This window comes from Anomaloglossus baeobatrachus, chromosome 12, assembly GCF_048569485.1.
Source record: "Anomaloglossus baeobatrachus isolate aAnoBae1 chromosome 12, aAnoBae1.hap1, whole genome shotgun sequence".
In the NCBI taxonomy this organism is placed as follows: domain Eukaryota; kingdom Metazoa; phylum Chordata; class Amphibia; order Anura; family Aromobatidae; genus Anomaloglossus; species Anomaloglossus baeobatrachus.
In genome coordinates this window covers 143,217,491-143,242,469 of record NC_134364.1, presented here as the reverse complement: position 1 = coordinate 143,242,469, position 24,979 = coordinate 143,217,491, and the positions used below count along the sequence as shown (strand labels likewise).

Sequence of the window (24,979 nt, the reverse complement as noted above, 5' to 3'; positions counted from 1 at the left end):
GTGAGCTCTTATATAGACATGTGTGCGCCTTTCCAAATCAAGTCCTATCAGTGTAATTACACACAGCTGGACTCCAATGAAGGAGTAGAACCATCTCAAGGAGGATCACAAGGAAATGGACAGCATGGGACATACATATGAGTGTCTGACCAAAGGGGCTGATAACTTATGACCATGCGATATTTTAGTTTCCTTTGTTTAAAAAATGTGCAAAAATTTCTACATTTCTGTTTTTTTCTGTCAAGATGGGGGATGGGGTGCAGAGTGTACATTAATGAGAAGAAAAATGAACTTTTTTGAATTTACCAAATGGCTGCAGTGAAACAAAGAGTGAAACATTTAAAAGAGTCTGAATACTTTCCGTACCCACTGTATATTTCAGTAATGTGTTCAATACTATTCCCTCGGTCATTTCTCATTATTACACATAATTCATGGATATTTATGGTTTGATTTCTTTGCCTGTGTTGATTGGATGGGTTGTTACCGACATCTGGTCAGAAATTCATGTCAATAGCAATTTTAGAAAAAGATTTACTTAGAAAATTGGTGACGTGTTAAACACTTATTTCACCAGCTGTATATACCGGAACCCCCCACACTCAGTACAATCCCCTCTATCGTGATGTGCCCAGGACCAGCTTTTTACCTTTGTGAACCCTCGGAGAGAGCCAGGGTTGACACCAGCCATAGATTCATGGACAGGCTGTAATGATTGGGCCCTTTTTTCTCACGTGATTATATTCTTGCTGGGGTGAGTAGTTCAGAATATTGCGATGGTGCGGGGACCTCCGTGATCTGATGTTGATGTGTGAGACATATTTTGGAATTTGTGACACAGAGGAGGTGATCTCTGCGTTGTCAGCGGCTGAGTGTCCTCTCCAGAGAGGGAATTATCGGCCTCATTATTACAGCACAGCTGGGGCTCAGCAGTGACGAGCAGATCCTGAGCTGCGCAGGTAGCACGTCCATCTGGTAATGCTGCACAGTCTCGTTCTCACTATGAGCATCACTGACACAAGAGGCCCCACGTGGCCCCCGCACAACTCTCATATCTTCTATATCCATTTCTCTTCTGTTACTCCAAGCAGTTCTTCTGCTGTTTCTGATGCCCCTACTTGTATCACCTCTACCCGTTCATCCATGCTGGTTTCAGCCTTGGTCTGTAGGGGCACAGGTGAGGTAACGCATCCCCTGATACAGAACATATGACCTACACACGAGATCCATGTACTGTATACACCAATTACCTGCAGAACATTAATGTATGCGTTTTTCAGCTGCCCTGAAGTTTGTCTCATTACATGTCATGTACGTATGGAGATCTCTTCTCTAACTGCAAGTGGTTTGTTTGCCCAAGCATGCCAACTGCATGCCTTAGGGTAAGAGACAATATCATGACCAGGAGTACAGTATGGCTGCATGCATTGTACAGAGGGAGCCATTAGATACTAACATGCACTGCGGTCTTACACAAGTGTTACATACTGCATGTCCTGTGCACCCATCATGACAGAGGGGCATGCCCCGTACACTCAGCACAACAGATGAGCATGCCCCGTGCGCCCAGCACAACAGAGGAACATGCCCAGTCCACTCAACACAACAGAGGAGCATGTCCAGTCCACCCAGCAAAACAGAGGAGCATGCCCAGTCCACCCAACAAAACAGAGGAGCATGCCCAGTCCACCCAACACAACAGAAGAGCATGACCAGTCCACCCAACACAACAGAAGAGCATGCCCAGTCCACCCAACACAACAGAAGAGCATGCCCAGTCCACCCAACACAAAAGAAGAGCATGCCAAGTCCACCCAACACAACAGAAGAGCATGCCCCATGTGCCCAACACAAGAGGAGCATGCCCAGTCCACCCAACACAACAGAAGAGCATGCCCAGTCCACCCAACACAAGAGGAGCAAGCACAGTCCACCCAACACAACAGAGGAGCATGCCCAGTCCACCCAACACAACAGAAGAGCATGCCCAGTCCACCCAACACAAAAGAAGAGCATGCCAAGTCCACCCAACACAACAGAAGAGCATGCCCCATGTGCCCAACACAAGAGGAGCATGCCCAGTCCACCCAACACAACAGAAGAGCATGCCCAGTCCACCCAACACAAGAGGAGCAAGCACAGTCCACCCAACACAACAGAGGAGCATGCCCAGTCCACCCAACACAACAGAGGAGCATGTCCAGTCCGCCCAGCACAACAGAGGAGCATGTCCAGTCCGACCAGCACAACAGAGGAGCATGTCCAGTCCACCCAACACAACAGAGGATTATGCCCAGTCCATCCAACACAACAGAAGAGCATGCCCAGTCCACCCAACACAACAGAAGAGCATGCCCAGTCCACCCAACACAACAGAAGAGCATGCCCAGTCCACCCAACACAAAAGAAGAGCATGCCCCATGTGCCCAACACAAGAGGAGCATGCCCAGTCCACCCAACACAACAGAAGAGCATGCCCAGTCCACCCAACACAAGAGGAGCAAGCACAGTCCACCCAACACAACAGAGGAGCATGCCCAGTCCACCCAACACAACAGAGGATTATGCCCAGTCCATCCAACACAACAGAAGAGCATGACCAGTCCACCCAAAACAACAGAAGAGCATGCCCAGTCCACCCAACACAACAGAAGAGCATGCCCAGTCCACCCAACACAAAAGAAGAGCATGCCAAGTCCACCCAACACAACAGAAGAGCATGCCCCATGTGCCCAACACAAGAGGAGCATGCCCAGTCCACCCAACACAACAGAAGAGCATGCCCAGTCCACCCAACACAAGAGGAGCAAGCACAGTCCACCCAACACAACAGAGGAGCATGTCCAGTCCACCCAACACAACACAGGATTATGCCCAGTCCATCCAACACAACAGAAGAGCATGACCAGTCCACCCAACACAACAGAAGAGCATGCCCAGTCCACCCAACACAACAGAAGAGCATGCCCAGTCCACCCAACACAAAAGAAGAGCATGCCAAGTCCACCCAACACAACAGAAGAGCATGCCCCATGTGCCCAACACAAGAGGAGCATGCCCAGTCCACCCAACACAACAGAAGAGCATGCCCAGTCCACCCAACACAAGAGGAGCAAGCACAGTCCACCCAACACAACAGACGAGCATGCCCAGTCCACCCAACACAACAGAGGAGCATGTCCAGTCCGCCCAGCACAACAGAGGAGCATGTCGAGTCCGACTAGCACAACAGAGGAGCATGTCCAGTCCACCCAACACAACAGAGGAGTATGCCCAGTCCATCCAACACAACAGAAGAGCATTCCCAGTCCACCCAGCACAACAGAAGAGCATGCCCAGTCCACCCAACACAACAGAAGAGCATGTCCAGGCCACCCAACACAACAGAGAAGCACGCCAAGTCCACCCAACACAACAGAGAAGCATGTCCAGTCCACCCAGCACAACAGAGAAGCATGTCCAGTCCACCCAGCACAACAGAGAAGCATGTCCAGTCCACCCAGCACAACAGAGAAGCATGTCCAGTCCACCCAGCACAACAGAGAAGCATGTCCAGTCCACCCAGCACAACAGAGAAGCATGTCCAGTCCACCCAACACAACAGAGGAGCATGCCCAGTCCACCCAACACAACAGAGGAGCATGCCCAGTCCACCCAACACAACAGAGGAGCATGCCCAGTCCAACCAACACAACAAAGGAGTATGCCAAGTCCACCCAACACAACAGAAGAGCATGCCATGTCCACCCAATACAACAGAAGAGCATGCCCCATGTGCCCAACACAACAGAGGAGCATGCCCAGTCCACCCAGCACAACAGAGGAGCATGTCCAGTCCACCCAGCACAACAGAGGAGCATGTCCAGTCCACCCAGCACAACAGAGGAGCATGTCCAGTCCACCCAGCACAACAGAGGAGCATGTCCAGTCCACCCAGCACAACAGAGGAGCATGTCCAGTCCCCCCAACACAACAGAAGAGCATGCCAAGTCCACCCAACACAACAGAGGAGCATTCCCCATGTGCCTAACACAACAGAGGAGCATGCCCAATTCAACCAACACAACAGAGAAGCATGTCCAGTCCACCCAGCACAACAGAGAAGCATGTCCAGTCCGCCCAGCACAACAGAGGAGCATGTCCAGTCCACCCAGCACAACAGAAGAGCATGCCAAGTCCACCCAACACAACAGAAGAGCATGCCAAGTCCACCCAACACAACAGAAGAGCATGCCCAGTCCACCCAAGACAACAGAAGAGCATGCCCAGTCCACCCAACACAATAGAAGAGCATGCCCAGTCCACCCAACACAACAGAAGAGCATGCCTAGTCCACCCAACACAACAGAAGAGCATGTCCAGTCCACCCAGCACAACAGAAGAGCATGTCCAGTCCACCCAGCACAACAGAAGAGCATGCCAAGTCCACCCAACACAACAGAAGAGCATGCCAAGTCCACCCAACACAACAGAAGAGCATGCCCAGTCCACCCAAGACAACAGAAGAGCATGCCCAGTCCACCCAACACAATAGAAGAGCATTCCCAGTCCACCCAACACAACAGAAGAGCATGCCTAGTCCACCCAACACAACAGAAGAGCATGTCCAGTCCACCCAGCACAACAGAAGAGCATGTCCAGTCCACCCAGCACAAAAGAAGAGCATGCCAAGTCCACCCAACACAACAGAAGAGCATGCCAAGTCCACCCAACACAACAGAAGAGCATGCCCAGTCCACCCAAGACAACAGAAGAGCATGCCCAGTCCACCCAACACAACAGAAGAGCATGCCCAGTCCACCCAATACAACAGAAGAGCATGCCAAGTCCACCCAACACAAAAGAAGAGCATGCCCAGTCCACCCAACACAACAGAAGAGCATGCCCAGTCCACCCAACACAATAGAAGAGCATGCCCAGTCCACCCAACACCACAGAAGAGCATGCCTAGTCCACCCAACACAACAGAAGAGCATGTCCAGTCCACCCAGCACAACAGAAGAGCATGTCCAGTCCACCCAACACAACAGAAGAGCATGCCTCATGTGCCTAACACAACAGAGGAGCATGCCCAATCCAACCAACACAACAGAGAAGCATGTCCAGTCCACCCAGCACAACAGAGAAGCATGTCCAGTCCACCCAGCACAACAGAGGAGCATGTCCAGTCCACCCAGCACAACAGAAGAGCATGTCCAGTCCACCCAGCACAACAGAAGAGCATGCCAAGTCCACCCAACACAACAGAAGAGCATGCCAAGTCCACCCAACACAACAGAAGAGCATGCCCAGTCCACCCAACACAACAGAAGAGCATGCCCAGTCCACCCAACACAACAGAAGAGCATGCCCAGTCCACCCAACACAACAGAAGAGCATGCCCAGTCCACCCAACACAACAGAAGAGCATGCCAAGTCCACCCAACACAACAGAAGAGCATGCCAAGTCCACCCAACACAACAGAAGAGGATGCCCAGTCCACCCAACACAACAGAAGAGCATGCCCAGTCCACCCAACACAATAGAAGAGCATGCCCAGTCCCCCCAACACAACAGAAGAGCATGCCTAGTCCACCCAACACAACAGAAGAGCATGTCCAGTCCACCCAACACAACAGAGGAGCATGCTCAGTCCCTCCTCCCATCTCTTGTCTAGCCCATCTTTCATCCATCCTCCTGTCACTCATCTTTCCTATCACACATCCATCCTCCTGTCACTCAGCTTTCTTCCTCCCAGCTTTTTTCCCGCCCATCTTTCATCCGTCCTCCTTTCATTCATCTGTCCTTTCATCACTCATCTTTGCTATCTTTCATCCCTCCTCCCATCTTTCATCCGTCCTTCAGTCATCCATCTTTCCTATCATTCATCCATCCTCCGGTCATTCATCTGTCCTCCTGTCACTCATCTTTCCTATTATTTATTCTTTCTCCCATCTCTCCTTTCGACCATCTTTCATCCATCCTCCTGTCATTCATTATTGCTCCTGTCATTGATCTGTCCTTCTGTCACTCATCTTTCCTTTCATGCATCCCTCCTCCCAAGTCTTTCATCAGTCCTCGTGTAACGCATGTTTGTTTCTTCCTCCCATCTTTCTTCTCGCCCATCTTTGATCCGTCCTCCTGTCATTTATCCATCACTCATCCATCATACTTTCTCCTGTGCCTTCCTAGTTCGGCAGTATAGTATGTCCGGAGTCCCACTGATGGGTGAAGTCTTGGTATTGGCATGACAGTTCTGGTGCATTAGCATGTTGGCAGTAGCATAGCATGGGGGGGAGGCACAGGGGTAGTTGCCCTAGGCCCCAAATTCTATTGGGGTAGAATATCTCAACCCCCACGTCTGCGTTTTTGTTATTGAGTGGCACAGAGCTGCAGCTAATGCCCAGACAGCGACGTTTAGGAGTAAAGGAGAGCACAGGACTCAGGATACGTTTGCCTTGTACTGCGCTCTGCATAGGCAGTGATGAAGATTATAAAAGGCAGCACTGTGCTCCCACAGCTCCCTGCCTCTCCACTCATAATTTTGGGAAAAGCGAGATGGAGATCTGCCTCGGGAACAGTTTCATTTTTAAAAATGGTCTTCTGTAAATAAAAAAACAAAAAACAACAAGCCAGTAATGTTGTAATAATCTTTACATAGTTTTTCTTACCTAAAGTGTGCTTAGTGTTAGGAAAAGGGCTAGGTCTAAGGTTAGGGCTAGATAGAGCAATGAGAGCAGTCAGGTGGAGCGCTAGGGACCAAAACTATTTATTCCAAGGATATAAGAACAAACCTTTTTATTAGACCTCTCTAACTGGCCACAACGCGTTTCGATAGCCCATGCTATCTTCATCAGGTGGTATAGAGGGTAAGGCTGAGGAAATGACATATACCGAAAACAGGCCACAGTGATTGGATAAAATACCCAGCAATGATTGGATGCAATAAATACATAATTAACCTTTAAAATACCGGTAAATCTAGGACTATGACCAAGTTGTAGGAAATGAAAAGGTAAAATAAATAAACAGGATACATAGAAAGGTAAGGACATGTGGACGAGTGTACACCGTCTAGAATATACACGAGTGTCCATGTCTGCACCATACATGCAAGAGCTAATATACATGCGTAAATCCTACATTACCAACACCAGCCTCCACAATTAACACTATCAGGACTGATGACAAGAGAATCACAAATAATCTTAAAAAGGAAGGAATAATGTGAAACCAAAGATTGAAAAAAATATAATCAGTGTTTGGCAACATTCTCAATGGTAAGATTATGCCCCTCAGGTGCTAGGGTAACTAACTTAAAAATCCAGAAACTTTCATTTTTTACTAAGCTATTCAAACGGTCAGGATCAGTGTCAGTAACCTGATCTATACTAGTGAGTTTCATCAATTTAGGGTGTCTATTGTAAAAAGTGTTAGAATGTTTGGACAGACTATGTAATTGATAGTCTGTCCGAATATTATGCCTGTGTTTCTTGAGACGAGCATGAATGGTTTGCACAGTGCGGCCCACATATTGAAGGCCACAAATGCATTCCAAGAGGTAGACTATATACATTGATTGCGAAAAAAAGTGGTACAATTCCATAAATCAATAAAAATATTCTTTATTAAATTTCATTAATACATTAAAATTCAACAAGGAGTCCGAATTAGGAGACCTAAACCACATACAGTAATGTAACAAGAAACCACATGTACAATAATAGACTGATATAGCCAGATGTAAATTACACATCTGTAATTCATAGTTCATTCATGTAATACATCACAGATGTAAATAAACATATAACTACTAGAGTTGCTGTTATTGCCTTATTGTCATCTGAGCAACTGGTCTCAGCCCTGTCCACGTCCCCCTCCACTGTTGATGTGAATCAGTTCCCACATATCCATATATAATATCGAGATAATATAGCCTATGCAATCTATATATATAATTGCCTTATTCTGTCTGTCTGTCTGTCTGTCATGCTCCAAAATTGTGTCCTTACGGTGACACAAAGCTGATTGGCCGCTGGGCTCGCCATGGCCCCGCCCCCCCCCCACGGATTGGCCTCTCGCCCCGGCTCTCTGCAGGCCCCGCCCCCCTCACGCAATGCACGCTCGCTCTGGCCCAACTGACACGGAGCTCCGACTCCCAGGTGAGTACACACACACACATCAGATCACACTCACTCTCACACACACCTCACACATCACATCCACACACTCACAACATCCTGGGATATCGCAGACATAACCTTGCGATGCTGGGATCTTGACGGAGCCCGTGAACGCTGGTAACCATTATACACATCGGGTAACTAAGGTCCCTTGGTTACCCGATGTGTATCATAGTTACCAGTGTACACCGGCTCACACTCACTCTCACACACACCTCACACACACATCACATCGCATCCACACACTCACAGCATCCGGAGATATCGCTTGCTTCTCGGCCTCTATACTGTGCTGTTGTGACCTTCCAGGACCTGCCGGAGGATCACATGGCCAGAAGCATGTGGTATCTCCGGATGTTGTGAGTGTAAGCGTGGATGTGCGATATCGTCAGTGTGTGTGTGTGAGTGTATGCGATCGGGTGTGTGTGAGTGTATGCGATCGGGTGTGTGTGAGTGTATGCGATTGGGTGTGTGTGAGTGTATGCGATCGGGTGTGTGTGAGTGTATGCGATCGGATCTGTGAGTGTCGGCAGAGGAGCACGACGTGCTGGAGGAGGCTGGGAGGAGAGAGGCTGATCTTGGGGAAGGCTGGGAGGGGGAGGCTGATGGGAGGGGGAGGCTGATGCTGGGGGAGGCTGGAAGGAGAGAGGCTGATGCTGGGGGAGGCTGGGAGGAGAGAGGCTGATGCTGGGGAAGGCTGATGATGAGGGAGGCTGGGAGGGGAAGGCTGATGCTGAGGGAGGCTGGGAGGAGGGAGGCTGGGAGGAGAGAGGCTGATCCTGGGGAAGGCTGGGAGGGGGAGGCTGATGCTGGGGGAGGCTGGAAGGAGAGAGGCTGATGCTGGGGGAGGCTGGGAGGAGAGAGGCTGCTGCTGGGGGAGGCTGATGCTGGGGGAGGCTGGGAGGAGAGAGGCTGATGCTGGGGGAGGCTGGAAGGAGAGAGGCTGATGCTGGGGGAGGCTGATGCTGGGGGAGGCTGGGAGGAGGGAGGCTGGGAGGAGAGAGGCTGATGCTGGGGGAGGCTGATGCTGGGGGAGGCTGGGAGGAGAGAGGCTGATGCTGGGGGAGGTTGATGCTGGGGGAGGCTGGGAGGGGGAGGCTGATGCTGGGGGAGGCTGGGAGCACGATGGGGGGTGCGCAGCATGGGGGATGGAGCACGTTTGGGAGTGCGCAGCATGGCGGATGGAGCACGTTTGGGACTGCGCAGCATGGCGGATGGACCACGTTTGGGAGTGCGCAGCATGGCGGATGGAGCATGTTTGGGAGTGCGCAGCATGGCGGATGGAGCACGTTTGGGAGTGCGCAGCATGGCGGATGGAGCACGTTTGGGAGTGCACAGCATGGCGGATGGAGCACGTTTGGGAGTGCGCAGCATGGCGGATGGAACACGTTTGGGACTGCGCAGCATGGCGGATGGACCACGTTTGGGAGTGCGCAGCATGGCGGATGGAGCATGTTTGGGAGTGCGCAGCATGGCGGATGGAGCACGTTTGGGAGTGCGCAGCATGGCGGATGGAGCACGTTTGGGAGTGCGCAGCATGGCGGATGGAGCATGTTTGGGAGTGCGCAGCATGGCGGATAGAGCACATTTGGAAGTGCGCATCATGGCGGATGGAGCACGTTTGGGAGTGCGCAGCATGGCGGATGGACCACGTTTGGGAGTGCGCAGCATGGCGGATGGAGTACGTTTGGGAGTGCGCAGCATGGCGGATGGAGCACGATGGGGGGTGTGCAGCATGGGGGATGGAGCACGATGGGAGGTGCACACCTCCCCCCAACACACACACACAACACACCACACACACTGGGAACCACAAACACCGCCGTACACAGACACCCACACACACAGACAACGCTGCACACACACAACACCCAACACACAAACACCGCGGCATACATAAATATACGCACATACCACGCAACACACACACACATTGCACAAAACATACCTCCCCCCAAAACACACCACACCCACACAAACCGCGCAACACACACACACAACGCTACAGACACACAGCGCTCCACAAACAACGCAACACACGCAACACACATACAACACCGCTCTCACCCCCCGTCACACCCAGACAACACCCAGAACATGTACAGCGCCCTACACAAACACTTGGTAACTACACACAACAACATCTATATATATATATAACAAAAATCATACATTAACTACACAATACGTAAATTCTAGAATACCCGATGCGTAGAATCGGGCCACCTTCTAGTATACAATAATTGTGGTGCAAAAAAAAATCTTTTTTCTATGACCCAATTTGGGTGAATATTGTTTACTAATGCCTATAAGGAGTATTATTTTGCACAAAAGTAATTATATCTGGCCATACTGATTTATTATATATATGTGGTCATCATTATGACCGCTTCTCTAATCTAATCTAATTCATAACAGTATTGGTACCATAATGTTTATCCTCACCAATAATGTATTCACCTTTTGAAGGTACTGTGTACCGTCAGAGGAGGGGCTGTGCGATGGGGATGCGATTTGCACCCAGTTATGCGAACTTGTTCACGGGTGCGTTTGAGTCCGTCTTCATCAAGCAGTCCATCCTTTGCAAAGGGAGGATAGTATTTTATCGTCGTTATATCGACGATCTGTTCTTCCTGTGGAAGGGAACCGAGGAAGAAGCACTTAATTTTGTCACCGATCTTAATACTAACCCTTGGGGCCTCAAGTTCACAGCCACAATATCCTCCAGTGCCCTCCAGTATTTGGACCTTTGGGTACAATTTGATGAAGGGGGTAGAGTGTTCACTTCCACCTATTTCAAACTGGTTGATGTCAACAGCTACCTGGGTTTTGATAGTGGACACCTCCCCAAATGGATCATCAATGTCCCCTATGGCCAATACTGGAGTGTGCGCATGACCTGCACTAGAGATTCGGATTTCATCAAAGAATCCAATATTTTTAAAAAAAAATTCTTACAGAAGGGATATCCCCTGAAACTCTTACAAGATGCATTTAAGAAAACTGAAGTTTTGGCCCAAGATTTTTGCATTGAGAATATTAATGTGTCAAAAAAAGGTACAAAAGGGACACCTGATTTCAGTAAATTGAGTTTGGTAACCACCTTTTGCCAGAACCTAACAGTTATCCAAGATCTTTTAAACAAGTTTTGGTTCATTCTCAAGGGTGATCCCATTCTTTCAAAAAATCTATCAGTTAAATCCCTCATTATTTACAGGAAGAACAAATGTTTGCAAAACATGATAGCCCCTAGCATCATGGAAATCCACTCCGAACAAAGACAATGTTATTCCTAGTAATACTCGGGACGGGGCCATTTTGGGCTGCCACCCACCCTTGTGGCACGCCAAAATGCCTTTTTTGTTGTGAGGTTATCGTTAAAGGAGTGAAATCCTTTACCTCATACACCACTGGTGTAACTTATCCTATAAACCATAGGGTGAATTTTCAATCAATGTATATAGTCTACCTCTTGGAATGCATTTGTGGCCTTCAATATGTGGGCCGCACTGTGCAAACCCTTCATGCTCGTCTCAAGAAACCCAGGCATAATATTCGGACAGACTATCAATTACATAGTCTGTCCAAACATTATAACACTTTTCACAATAGAGACCCTAAATTGATGAAACTCACTATTATAGATCAGGTTACTGACACTGATCCTGACCGTTTGAAGAGCTTAATAAAAAAGGAAAGTTTCTGGATTTTTAAGTTAGGTACCCTAGCACCTGAGGGGCATAATATTACTATTGAGAATGTTGCAAAACACTGATTATATATTTATTTTTTTTTCAATCTTTGGTTTCACATTTTTCCTTCTTTTTTAAGATTATTTCTGATTCTTTTGTCATCAGTTCTGATAGTGTTAATTGTGGAGGCTGGTGTTGGTAATGTAGGATTTACACATGTATATTAGGCTCTTGCACGTATGGTGTGGACATGAACACTCGTGTATATTCTAAGCGGTGTACACGCGTCCGCATGTCCTTACCTTTCTATGTATCCTGTCTGTTTATTTATTTTACCTTTTCATCTCCTACAACTTGGTCATAGTCCTAGATTGTGTCTTTTTTCATTTTTTACTGGTATTTTAAAGGTTAATTATGTATTTATTGCACCCAATCTTTATTAGGTATTGTATCCAATCACTGTGGCCTTTTATCTGTATATGTCATTTCCTCAACCTTACCCTCTATACCACCTGATGAAGATAGCATGGGCTATCGAAACGCGTTGTGGCCAGTTAGAGGGGTTTAAAAAAAAGGTTTGTTCTTTTACCCTTACCCTTTGATTAAATCGTTTTGTTCCCTAGCGCTCCACCTGACCGCTCTCATTCTCTATCTACAGTCATATGAAAAAGTTTGGGCACCCCTATTAATGTTAACCTTTTTTCTTTATAACATTTTGGGTTTTTGCAGCAGCTATTTCAGTTTCATATATCTAATAACTTATGGACTGAGTAATATTTCTGGATTGAAATGAGGTTTATTGTACTAACAGAAAATGTGCAATCCGCATTTAAACAAAATTTGACCGGTGCAAAAGTATGGGCACCTCAACATAAAAGTGACATTAATATTTTGTAGATCCTCCTTTTGCAAAAAATCACAGCCTCTAGTCACTTCCTGTAGCTTTTAATGAGTTCCTGGATCCTGGATGAAGGTAGATTTGATCATTCCTGATTACAAAACAATTCCAGTTCAGTTAAGTTTGATGGTCGCCGAGCATGGACAGCCGCTTCACATCATCCCACAGATGTTCAATGATATTCAGGTCTGGGGACTGGGATGGCCATTCCAGAACACTGTAATTGTTCCTCTGCATGCATGCCTGAGTAGATTTGGAGCGGTGTTTTGGATAATTGTCTTGCTGAAATATCCATCCCCTGCGTAACTTCAACTTCATCACTGATTCTTGCACATTATTGTCAAGAATCTGCTGATACTGAGTTGAATCCATGTGACCCTCGACTTTAACAAGATTCCCGGTGCAGTCATTGGCCACACAGCCCCAAAGCATGATGGAACCTCCACCAAATTTTACTGTGGGTAGCAAGTGCTTTTCTTGGAATGCTGTGTTTTTTGCCTCCATGCATAACGCCTTTTTGTATGATCAAACAACTCAATCTTTGTTTCATCAGTCCACAGGACCTTCTTCCAAAATGTAACTGGCTTGTCCAAATGTGCTTTTGCATACCTCAGGCGATTCTGTTTGTGGCGTACTTGCAGAAACGGCTTCTTTTGCATCACTCTCCCATACAGCTTCTCCTTGTGCAACATGCGCTGTATTGTTGACCGATGCACATTGACACCATCTGCAGCAAGATGATGCTGCAGGTCTTTGGAGGTGGTCTGTGGATTGTCCTTGACTGTTCTCACCATTCTTCTTCTCTGCGTTTCTGATATTTTTCTTGGCCTGCCACTTCTGGGCTTAACAAGAACTGTACCTGTGTTCTTCCATTTCCTTACTATGTTCCTCACAGTGGAAACTGACAGTTTAAATCTCTGAGACAACTTTTTGAATCCTTCCCCTGAATAACTATGTTGAATAATCTTTGTTTTCAGATCATTTGAGAGTTGATTTGAGGCGCCCATGATGCCACTCTTCATAGGAGATTCAAATAGGAGAACAACTTGCAAGTGGCCACCTTAAATACCTTTTCTCATGATTGGATACACCTGCCTATGAAGTTCAAAGCTCAATGAGGTTACAAAACCAATTTAGTGCTTTAGTAAGTCAGTAAAAAGGAGTGTTCAAATCAAGAAATAGATAAGGGTACCCATACTTTTGCACCGGTCAAATTGTGTTTAAATGCGGATTGCACATTTTCAGTTAGTACAATAAACCTCATTTCAATCCAGAAATATTATTCAGTCCATCAGATATTAGATATATGAAACTGAAATAGCTGTTGCAAAAACCCAAATTGTTATAAAGAAAAAAGGTTAACATTAATAGGGGTGCCCAAACTTTTTCATATGACTGTATATGTCATGTCCCAGCCGAGGGATTACTGGCAGGAGTAGCTCTGGGAATACGGCGTTTCACCAATTCAGTAGGACCTGCGGTTGCCGGGCTATCGGGCCCATGATAGGCGTGCGGCAGGACCTGTGGTGACGTACTTCCAGTCTTCCCCGATCCTGTGGTAATACCTGGAAGCAAGACCTAAGCGGTGGCCATGTGTGTCCAGCCAGCACAGATTCCATTAGCTCCCGCGGAATATTACATTTACCTTAAGTGGGGTTGTGCAGAGGTGCACAACCCTAATAGGCGAGAAGCCTTTTGGCACAATTGTTTTTATCTCCTGCCACCAGGTACCATCACAGAACATCCCTCTTCTATCTTTCTCATAAGGTTAGGGCTAGGCTTATGGATAGTGCTAGGGTTAGGTGATATATCACAAATTGTATATTGATAAAAGGGCAAACTCCAATACAATACATGTGCTCGGGGCATAAAGGGCTTAATAGTGGACCGATGGAGGGCCTCAGGGCACAAAATACTTGTCTAACCCTGTCTGCTGGCACCACGCTACACCACTGCATGTTGGCTCACAACAGTCCTTAGCATGTACTACAAGTATGATGTGCACATGCCTGACTCCCACAATGCATCTGAAGAGGGTGTGGATTTGGGGGTCTGTCCTGACATTGTTCTCTCCTCTCTCTTAAATCACACCTTTTCTTCACCAGAATGAGTCTTGGGGCAAGCAATACTCTCACGCTCTGTTCAAGGCCATGAGCCACATGCTGTGCATCGGGTACGGTCAACAAGCACCAGAAGGAATGACCGACGTGTGGCTCACCATGCTCAGTATGATTGTGGGGGCCACATGTTACGCCATGTTTATTGGGCATGCCACAGCCCTCATCCAGTCTTTGGACTCGTCCCGCCGTCAGTACCAGGAGAAGGTGAGAAAATCTGTGTGACATTAGGTACAGATATGAAAGGTAGGACGTAAGCCGTGCATCATCCATGTGCTTTGTGTCCAACAGTACAAGCAGGTGGAGCAGTACATGTCCTTCCACAAGCTCCCGCCGGACACACGACAGAGAATTCACGAGTATTACGAGCATCGCTACCAGGGCAAAATGTTTGATGAGGAGAACATTCTGGGAGAGCTGAGCGAGCCGCTCAAAGAAGTATATCTTGTCATTACAGCCCCATCCCACGACTGCCACATCCTCCTCTGAGCCATCTTATCTCTTTTTTCTCTTTTTAATATTTAAGGAGATCGTAAACTTTAATTGTCGGAACCTTGTGGCCAATATGCCGCTCTTCGCCAATGCTGACCCCAACTTTGTGACTGCCATGCTGACTAAGCTTCGCTTCGAGGTTTTCCAACCCGCCGATTACATCATCCGAGAGGGCACAGTAGGGAAGAAGATGTACTTTATCCAACATGGAGTGGTCAGCATACTGACCCGAGGCAGCAAAGAGACCAAGCTCTCCGATGGATCTTACTTTGGAGGTAAGTCTTCTCTTAGAAGTCACTGATCCTCGCAACTACCGGTAATAATACAAATGTCATGCAAATCCTGTAATTATCACTGGTAAAATGTATCAACTCCCTATGTTTTATACATGGCTGCTGTTTTGTAGAGATCTGCCTACTCACTCGTGGACGCCGGACGGCCAGTGTGCGCGCTGACACCTACTGTCGCCTCTACTCCCTGTCTGTGGACAACTTCAATGAAGTCTTGGAGGAGTATCCAATGATGCGTCGAGCATTCGAGACTGTGGCCATGGACCGACTGGACAGGATAGGTGGGTAGTGAGAAGACTATCATCATGTGGCGGTCAGGGTTTTGTTCTAGTCATTTCACTGCAGATGGTCATACACATTAGAAAAACATTGCCTCTGATACCCCAGGACCAATTCTTTGCACTTATGGGAGATAAGCCACAGCCAGAAGAGGCAGACGTGGTTGGAGACACCAAAGGGGGCAGATGAGTGTGGAGATACTGAGGGGAACAGATGAATTTGGAGATACTGAGAGACGCAGAAAAGTCTAGAGATACCAAGGGTGGCAGACAAGTCTGGAGATATCGAGGGGGACAGACAAGTCTGGAGATACTGAGGGGGCAGAAAAGACTGGAGAAACCAAGAAGACAGAGGAGTCTAGAGATACCGAGAGGGTCATATAAGTGTGAAGATACCGACGGGAGAAAACGAATCTGGAGATACCGAGGGGGGCAGAGGAATCTGGAGATATCGAGGGGGGGGCAGACGAGTCTAGAGATACCGAGAGGGGCAGACGAATCTGGAGATACCGAGAGGGGCAGACTAATCTGGAGATGCCGAGAGGGGCAGGCTAATCTGGAGATGCCGAGAGGGGGCAGACGAATCTGGAGATGCCGAGAGGGGCAGACGAATCTGGAGATGCCGAGAGGGGCAGACGAATCTGGAGATACTGAGAGGGGCAGACGAATCTGGAGATGCCGAGAGGGGCAGACGAATCTGGAGATACTGAGAGGGGCAGACGAATCTGGAGATACCGAGAGGGGCAGACGAATCTGGAGATACCGAGAGGGGCAGACGAATCTGGAGATACCGAGAGGGGCAGACTAATCTGGAGATACCGAGAGGGGCAGACGAATCTGGAGATACCGAGAGGGGCAGACGAATCTGGAGATACCACAGAGAGTATATGAATGTGCAGATACGGAGGGGGGCAGGCGAGTGTGGAGATACGGAAGGGGTAGTTGAGTCTGGAGATACGGAAAGGGCAGTCGAGTCTGGAGATGCCAAGGGGGCAGACAAGTGTGAAGATACCGAGGGGGGGCAGACGAGTGTGGAGATACTGATGGGGCAGACGAGTCTGGACATACCGGGAAGACAGAGGAGTCTGTAGGTACTGAGGAGGGCAGACAAGTCTGGAGATACCAAGAAGACAGAGAAGTCTGGAGGGGGCACACGAGTTTGGCGATACAGAGAGAGGCAGACGATTGTGGAGAGACCGAGGCGGGGCAGACGAATATGGGAATACTGAGGTGGGGAAGATGAGCCTTTAGATATCAGGGGGCAGACGAGTCTGGAGATACCGAGTGGAGCACACTAATCTGGAGCTACCTAGGGAGGGCAGACGAGTCTGGAGATACCGAGGAAGGGGGGGGGGGAGACTAGTCTGGAGATACTGAGGGCAGTAGACAAGTCTGGAGATACAGAGAAGACAAAGGATTGTGGAGAGGGTTGACGAGTCTGGAGATAATATGGGGGGCAAATTAGTCTGAAGATAACGCAGGGGACAAACTTGCAGACGTGTGGAGATACCAAGGGGAATCAGACGAGTGTGGAGATACCGAGCGTGGACAGACGAGTGTGACGATGCCGAGGGTGGGCAGACGAGTGTGGAGATACCGAAAGGGGCAGATTAAACTGGAGATACCAAGAAGACAGTGCAGTCTGGAGGGTGCAGACGAGTCTGGAAATACTGAGGGGCGCAGAAGAAGTCAGAAGTGTCTGGAGATTCCGAGCAGAGAAGTCAGAAGGGGGCAGACAAGTGTGAAGATACTGAGGGGGGCCAGACGAGTGTGGAGATACTGAGGGGGGCCAGACGAGTGTGGAGATACTGAGGGGGGCCAGACAAGTGTGGAGATACCGAGGTGTGGCAGACAAGTGTGGAGATACCGAGGTGGGGCAGACAAGTGTGGAGATACCGAGGTGGGGCAGACAAGTGTAGAGATACCAAGGGGGGCCAGACGAGTGTGGAGATACTGAGGGCGGTCAGACGAGTGTGGAGATACCGAGGGCGGATAGACGAGTGTGGAGATACCGAAGGGGGCAGATGACACTGGAGATACCGAGAAGACAGTGGAGTCTGGAGAGAGCACACGAGTCTCGAGGTAACAAGGGGTGCAGATGAGTCTGGAGATACTGAGGGGGGCAGCGGAGTCTGCAGATAACAAGGAGCAGACTAATGTGGAGATACCAAGGGGGAGTAGACGAGTCTGGAGATACCGAGAAGACAGAGGAGTCTGGAGGGGGAAGACTAGTCTAGAGATACTGAGGGGGGGTGGGAGGGGGGGCAAACGAGTCTGGAGATACTGAGATATAACAGTTTCGCCATAATACTTATAACACCAAGGAGGCCACTGGTGGGGACCCCCTAGGGCAGGAGCCTACTCCAGATAGCATACATGACAGGAGGACAAAGGAGATCAGGCAACAATGTGCATGTAAAAAATTCAATTTTATTAGATAAAATCGTGTAAAGTCAACTGGTACAAAAGACATATGATAAAGACAAGTCAAGCCTGAATGTGGGAATATAGAAAAAGTGGTAAAAAATGTGGGCAAACCAATGCCACACAACCTGCCCATATACCATACAGAGGTAAATGTGTGTAAGGGCGTCACATTCCACAGTTATGTGGCGTGGTGATTCAGTGACAAGGTGACAGCCCCATGGAGAAAAAAACAAACGTACAGCGACGTGCTATATGTCAGAATCTTAAATATAAGAGACAATTGTCAGGATGTACTTTCTCCATACAGGCACACCATAACAGTGATGGCACCACGCCGCAGGGACACCCAGGCTAGGACAAAGAAGGAAAATGCTATCCCAGCATAAATATGCACAGTGGGTTTATCCCAGCATGGGTGGCCCAGCATACAGGAAAACAGGGCACGTGAACAATACCCGAGTAGTGTGGCAGGGCAGGCTGTAGAGGCAGGGAGCCTCCTTAACAATGTATAAGTATTACAATACATTAGATGAGACAAAGATTGCAATTATTAAGACCACCAATGACACAATGGAGCCAATATATAGTAGCAGGGTATTCTTGTCCAAAAGAGGGGAAGATAGAAAGGACCTAAAAAGGGCAGAAATAAAATGGGAAAAGTAAATAACAGGTAAAAGCAAACCGTTAAAATAAAGAAGCCCACCTTAGACCACTTATACAAACTATATATAACCTGTGCCACACACTTCATGTGTGGCACAGGGGACCCGAGAGAAAAAGTAATATACTAAGGCAGTGGAGTATAAAAAACTCCACTCCACAGTCTATCCAATAAGACATGCATGGATGGATGTAAAGGAGAAGAAAAGCATCATAAAAATGGAGCATAACTCACCACTTCATTTAAACCAAAGGGCACGAGGGTGTTCAGGGAGACAATCCACCTCGACTCCCGCTGGGCGAGAATCTTGCGTAGATTGCCGCCCCGAACACCCCCGTGGATGACATCAATGCCCCTGATCTGTAGGGATTTCGGGCTGCAATTATGGACAGCTCTAAAGTGGCGGGGCAATGTTTTCAGCAAAGTGGTGTCCTCCACTGAGGCAGCCGCAAGAATGTCTCTCACGTGCTCCCTGACCCTAATGCGGAGCTCACGGGAAGTGAGTCCAACATAGATCAGGGAGCACGAGCATGTGGCATAATAAACCACATGTGTGGTACTGCATGTAATATAATCATTGATGGAGAACACCTTTTTACCATCCGAAGAGGCAAATGTAGGTGCCCTGATGATATTGCCACATGCGGCACAATGACCGCATGGGAAGCAGCCACGGAGGGGACCCCTAGACCCAAAAGGATTTTGTCTGGGGGGAATATAATGGCTCCTGACGAGAAGATCCCCCAGGTTCTTCGCCCGTCTAGCCGTCATGAGGGGTCTCCTAGGAAGCACTCCGGCCAAGGTAGGCTCGGTAAACAGCACCGGCCAGTGCCTCTCAAGGATTCCCCTCATCGTGTCCCATTCATGATTAAATGTCCCAATAAACCGGATCTCACTGTCCATGGTTGGCTGACGTTGTTTGTATTGGAGAAGATGTTCTCTTACACACATTTACCTCTGTATGGTATATGGGCAGGTTGTGTGGCATTGGTTTGCCCACATTTTTTACCACTTTTTCTATATTCCCACATTCAGGCTTGACTTGTCTTTATCATATGTCTTTTGTACCAGTTGACTTTACACGATTTTATCTAATAAAATTGAATTTTTTACATGCACATTGTTGCCTGATCTCCTTTGTCCTCCTATCATGTGTGGAGATACTGAGAGTAGCAGACAAGTCTGGAGATACAGACGGGCCAGGCGACTTTGGAGATGCCAAGGGGGGCAGACGAATCTGGAGATACTGAGGTGGGCAGACGAGTCTGGAATTATACCGAGGGGGCAGATGAATCTGGAGATACTGAGGGGGCAGACAAGTCTGAAGGTACTGAGGGGGGCATATGAGTTTGGAGATACCACAGAGGGCAAACGAGTCTCGAGATACCAAGAGGGGGCAGACAAGTCTCAAGATACCAAGGGGAGGGCAGACGAGTGTCGAGAGACTGAAGGGGCAAACAAGTCTGGAGTTACTGAGGGGGCAAACAAGTCTGGAGATACTGAGAGGGAAAACAAGTCTTCAGATACTAAGAGAGGGGCCAATCAAGTCTGGTGGAGGAAGGGGAGTCTGGTGCTACAGAAATAGCAGACGAGTATGGCAATACTGAGGAGAGACAAGTCTTGAGATACAGAGGCGTCTCTAGATACATTGGGTACAGAGGAGTCTGGGGATACAGAAGAGACAGAGCAGTCTGTAGAGGTGTGTGGCAGGGACAGAGGAGTAATGCCCCTGTCCCTATTGAGGGCACATGCATGTTAGATCAAACACATGTATGAAGGGGTTCGGAGTAATGGCTCACAGGTTTTGAAGTGGTGTAGTAAAGTTAAAGAGGACCTATTGATTATGACAAACATGAGAATTGACTTTAGATTGAATTATAAGTTGCTCTTCTCAAGGAGAGGCCAACTGTAAGGGTGTAGACGATTCTAGACAACATCTGAATTGTGAAACAGAGCTTTGTTGCTCAGATTTGGTAGGGTTTGTCCTGTTTTACCATTTTGTGGACTCAGGTCCACAAAACATTATGGGAGAAGCGATTCGCCAATTTTTCTCACATTCTTTTAGAGAGAATCGTGAACATGGTGGATTAATTCTCTAATACATCCCAATGAGCCCTAAATCAAGGTGCAAATGTATCCTCTCACTTCTTGAAGTTTCCAGGTGGTGATAGGTCCTCTTTAAGACATCTGTGCACATAATAGTGGTGGGGGTGGGAAAATGTTATAGTACGTACTGTAAAGAAACTAAGTATATTTGGAAAGGTCTGACCACCTGTGTACCCCAGCTATGAGCAGCTGGAAATATTTACACCTCCTCATTACTTTTAATCAGGACAAAGTCACTCATAATCCATCGTCTCATCTGAAAGTCCTTGATCATTCCTCCCTCCTCATCAATCCCAACAAGTCCTTGATCACACATCATCAATGTTCCCACCTCATCAATACTTATCTTCAGTTACCTCTCATCATTAGACCTCCCTTCAATCAGCTACATTAGTTCTTGGTGACTCCTGATCAATCCTCTCTATTCCTTCTCTTTCATGGTCACTGTTCAGAACTTGGTCACTCCTCAGTTTTTCTCCTCATCAGTCTTTGGTTACTACTTTTATAACATCTTTTGTTTTCATTCCTGAGTCACCCATCGTTTCCCACCAGCATTTGGTCACTACAGCTCACTGCACCATCACAATTTAGTTACTACTTTCTCCAGTTTAGTTCTACTCATTTCTCACCAGTCCTCACTTACAGTTGTCTTCTGTGAAATGTGTGTATTAATCTACTGTACATGTGGATCTTATAATCGGCCCTATCCCCTCACATAGCTTCGTAGATCTGTATCATGCTGCCTCGGTTTCTCCTGACCTCTTCATACATCAGACCACCTGCCCCATTGACCATTCCTTCCGTCCTCAGCTGCCTCCATCCTCAGCCCATGATCAGCTTTGTCACATTCCTTGTCTGTTGTATGTTTTCCTCTTAGTAAGTCCCAGCTGCCCCAGCATCACGTTCCTTTCCTTGTGTCCATCTTCCCCGCAGGTAAAAAGAACTCCATCTTACTACGTAAACGTGCGGAGAACAGCACGGGATCAGTAAATAATGAGATCATTCAGCAGATTGTGAAACATGATCAGGACATGGCCCACAACATCCAGGATCTGCAGTCTCTAGGGACTATGAGGGATTCTGCCCTTAATAAGACTCTCATCTGGGAGCCTTTGGTTCATGCCCCTCTACAAACTGCGGCAGCCACCACCAATGTTGCCATTGCACTGACACATCAGCAGAACCTTCAGACTCATGTCTTCCTTCCACCATTTTCTTTACCAGAAACTGCATACGCGAGCCGGCAGGCAAGAAGGTCCCAGCCAAATATTGGGGTTTCTCATCCTTCTTCTGTAAGCTCTCCTTCTGGCGCACAGTCTCACTTGCAGACACCAGTTGGTATATCTCCTTCTCCATGTGGTGTCCAAAAGCAAGGTGTGGCAGTGCCTCCTACTCGGTTGTGCCAAATTCAGAGAGTAGATTCTCCTGTCCTTGCAAAACCACTCATGGCCTCACAAGTGCAACTGTCTCGATCTCGTGGAACATCTGCATCTACTTCTGTTTTGCAGCAGTCAACAGGACCCACAAGCTCTCATGCAATCACAGGACCACTTTCTGGGAGGACTCTGCACTACAGTCTATCTAGAGCTTCGGGGTCTCATCTCTCTCTACTAATGCAGCAAGCGGCCAGCAACCCACAGCAGCTGGTCAAACACAGGAGCATACAAGGACTTCCTTTTGGCAAACTGTCACAGGACGTCCGTCTACTCTCAGCTTCTCAACCCTCACTTCCCGACAAGGTATTCCAACAGCCAGACAGTGCAGCTTCTCCACGTGCATCAGACTCATCTGGAGCTCTGAGCAATAAATCCTCCTCATCTATACTGCTGCCCAAACCACCTATGTCATCTTCTAATACTCAGCCAGTGCCTTCAGGGTCTCTTTCCCGGTCTGGATCTCCAGTCAGTGGCTCAGTTGCTCCACAGTCACCTGCTATGTCTCGACAGAGTGCACCATCAAGAAAGGGATCAGTAGCCTTCACCCCTGATGTGGATATTGAGAAACCAAAACTTCCATCTAACATGTGAAGGGTCATTCACAAAAGCAAAGTAAAACCCACCACTTCTTGTGCAGGGTCCAACATTACATAATATCCTGGTCCAGAAAGGTACGGAAGATGCTGAACATGGTGTCTATTCTAAACAATCTGGCAACAAGTGACTGATGATGCAATGGGGAATATGTCCTGTCCCAGGAGATGACTGCGTAACATGCCCATGCACCTAAGAGGTGGCCAAAATTCCCAACTTTAAGATGTGGTTGACCATCATTATGAGATTATATGCAAATTATCAATTTCAGTGGGTGATGCCAGACTGTATGCCAAAAATGGGATATCAGGCGGGATTTTTGTGTCAGTTATCAGCTGAAAGGACAAGCTTATGGCACAACTGGAGAACCTGGCCGATTGTTTGCCACCTTGCTCAAGCCCAATTAGTTTAGTTGGCCATGTTGATAGTGTGATATTTTGTATGAACGATCCAATGGATGAGTGATAAGTCACATTATTGCAGATTAGGGTGTTTTGTGTATAGCCGGTTTATCACCACTCTCTAGAGTTACATACATGTACCATCATCATCATCAAAAGCAGACATCATTAGTTGGACTCGGCTTGCCTAAAGCTGGGTTTACACACTGCAACATCTCAAACGACATCGCTGTAACGTCACCGGTTTTGTGACGCAATAGCGATGTTGTTTGCAATGTTGCAGTGTGTAAATCACATCAGCGACCTGGCCCCTGCTGTGAAGTTGCTGATCGCTACAAATCGTTCAGGACCATTCCTAGGTCCTTTGTTTCCCGCTGTGCAGCATGCATCGCTACAAAGTTTCAGTGTGTGAAGACTTTGCAGCGACTTTGTTAGCAACTTCCCTTTCAAAAAGCTGCTTATCAACGTCTCCAACATCCAGCTAGGTCGCTCTGCAGGTCCGGATCGCTGTTGCGTTGTTGGCCAGGTTTGCCTGTTTGACAGCTCACCAGCGACTCACCAGAGACTTAGGGAGGTCACTGTTACGTCACAAAACCGGTGACGTAACAGCGATGTCCTTTGCGATGTTGCAGCGTGTAAACCCAGCTTTACACACAACATAGCTTTATTGTGAAGTAGTAAGGAGATCACTATTTTGGATCCTTATTTCTTCAGGGCTTGTTCCAGGTAGCCACGAGAGGACTGAAGCAGGCTAGCTGAGTCCCGATTAGGTGTGTGCTGGGTTGAGACAGATACACAAGTCGGTGGTAACACCAATCTTATGTATGTGCTCAATAGCGATTGATGAAATCTTCTCATGGACAGAGCCGAGCGATTCACACTGCAAAAGATTTTCCTGGGTGTGACAATAATAAATTACACAATACAAAAGCTCCATTTCTGCCAACTTCCATTATTTAAACCCCTGTAAAGGGATCAAGTGAGATGAAAATCTGGCAGGTAAGTGACGATATCCTAGACGCAGTCATGGGACTGGATAATCCCTGTATTTCCTGGGAGAGGAAGTCGCCGTGTCTGCCCGCTCTTCAGCCATCAGCTGATCCGTAACAGTCCAAGTAAATATCACTGCATCTAATAAAGTCTAAATCATCCATCCCAATCAGACGTTTGTTCACCACAAAGCGGAATTAATCCATTGCCAATCTGTCGTGATACTGAGTGTAACCAATCAATCCTGACCAAACGATATAGATGGGTCAGGGAGAGATGGGACAGAAGTGTGTAGAAACCCCCAGATAAAGACAGACAAGGGAAACTCAAACTCTGTCACACAGTACGCACTCACAAAGGTAAAGACAAAGAGGTTCAGGAGGAAAACAAGAGCAGGAAGGAAGCTACAAAACAACAGGGGTAAACTCCACAAC

At 47.8% G+C, this 24,979-nt stretch overlaps 1 protein-coding gene across 1 annotated transcript in view; it reads left to right on the top strand.

Annotated features, from left to right (window-relative positions):
* The window catches only part of HCN3 (hyperpolarization activated cyclic nucleotide gated potassium channel 3), a 58,194-nt gene extending 33,481 nt beyond the window's left edge, over positions 1-24,713 (top strand). The window contains exons 4-8 of the mRNA XM_075330454.1: positions 14,859-15,077; positions 15,162-15,308; positions 15,397-15,637; positions 15,769-15,933; positions 22,058-24,713. Coding sequence (XP_075186569.1) covers positions 14,859-15,077; positions 15,162-15,308; positions 15,397-15,637; positions 15,769-15,933; positions 22,058-23,151 — 1,866 coding nt within the window. The 3' untranslated portion in view covers positions 23,152-24,713. The remainder of the gene's footprint in view (positions 1-14,858; positions 15,078-15,161; positions 15,309-15,396; positions 15,638-15,768; positions 15,934-22,057) is intronic.
* The last annotated feature ends 266 nt before the right edge of the window (positions 24,714-24,979 follow it).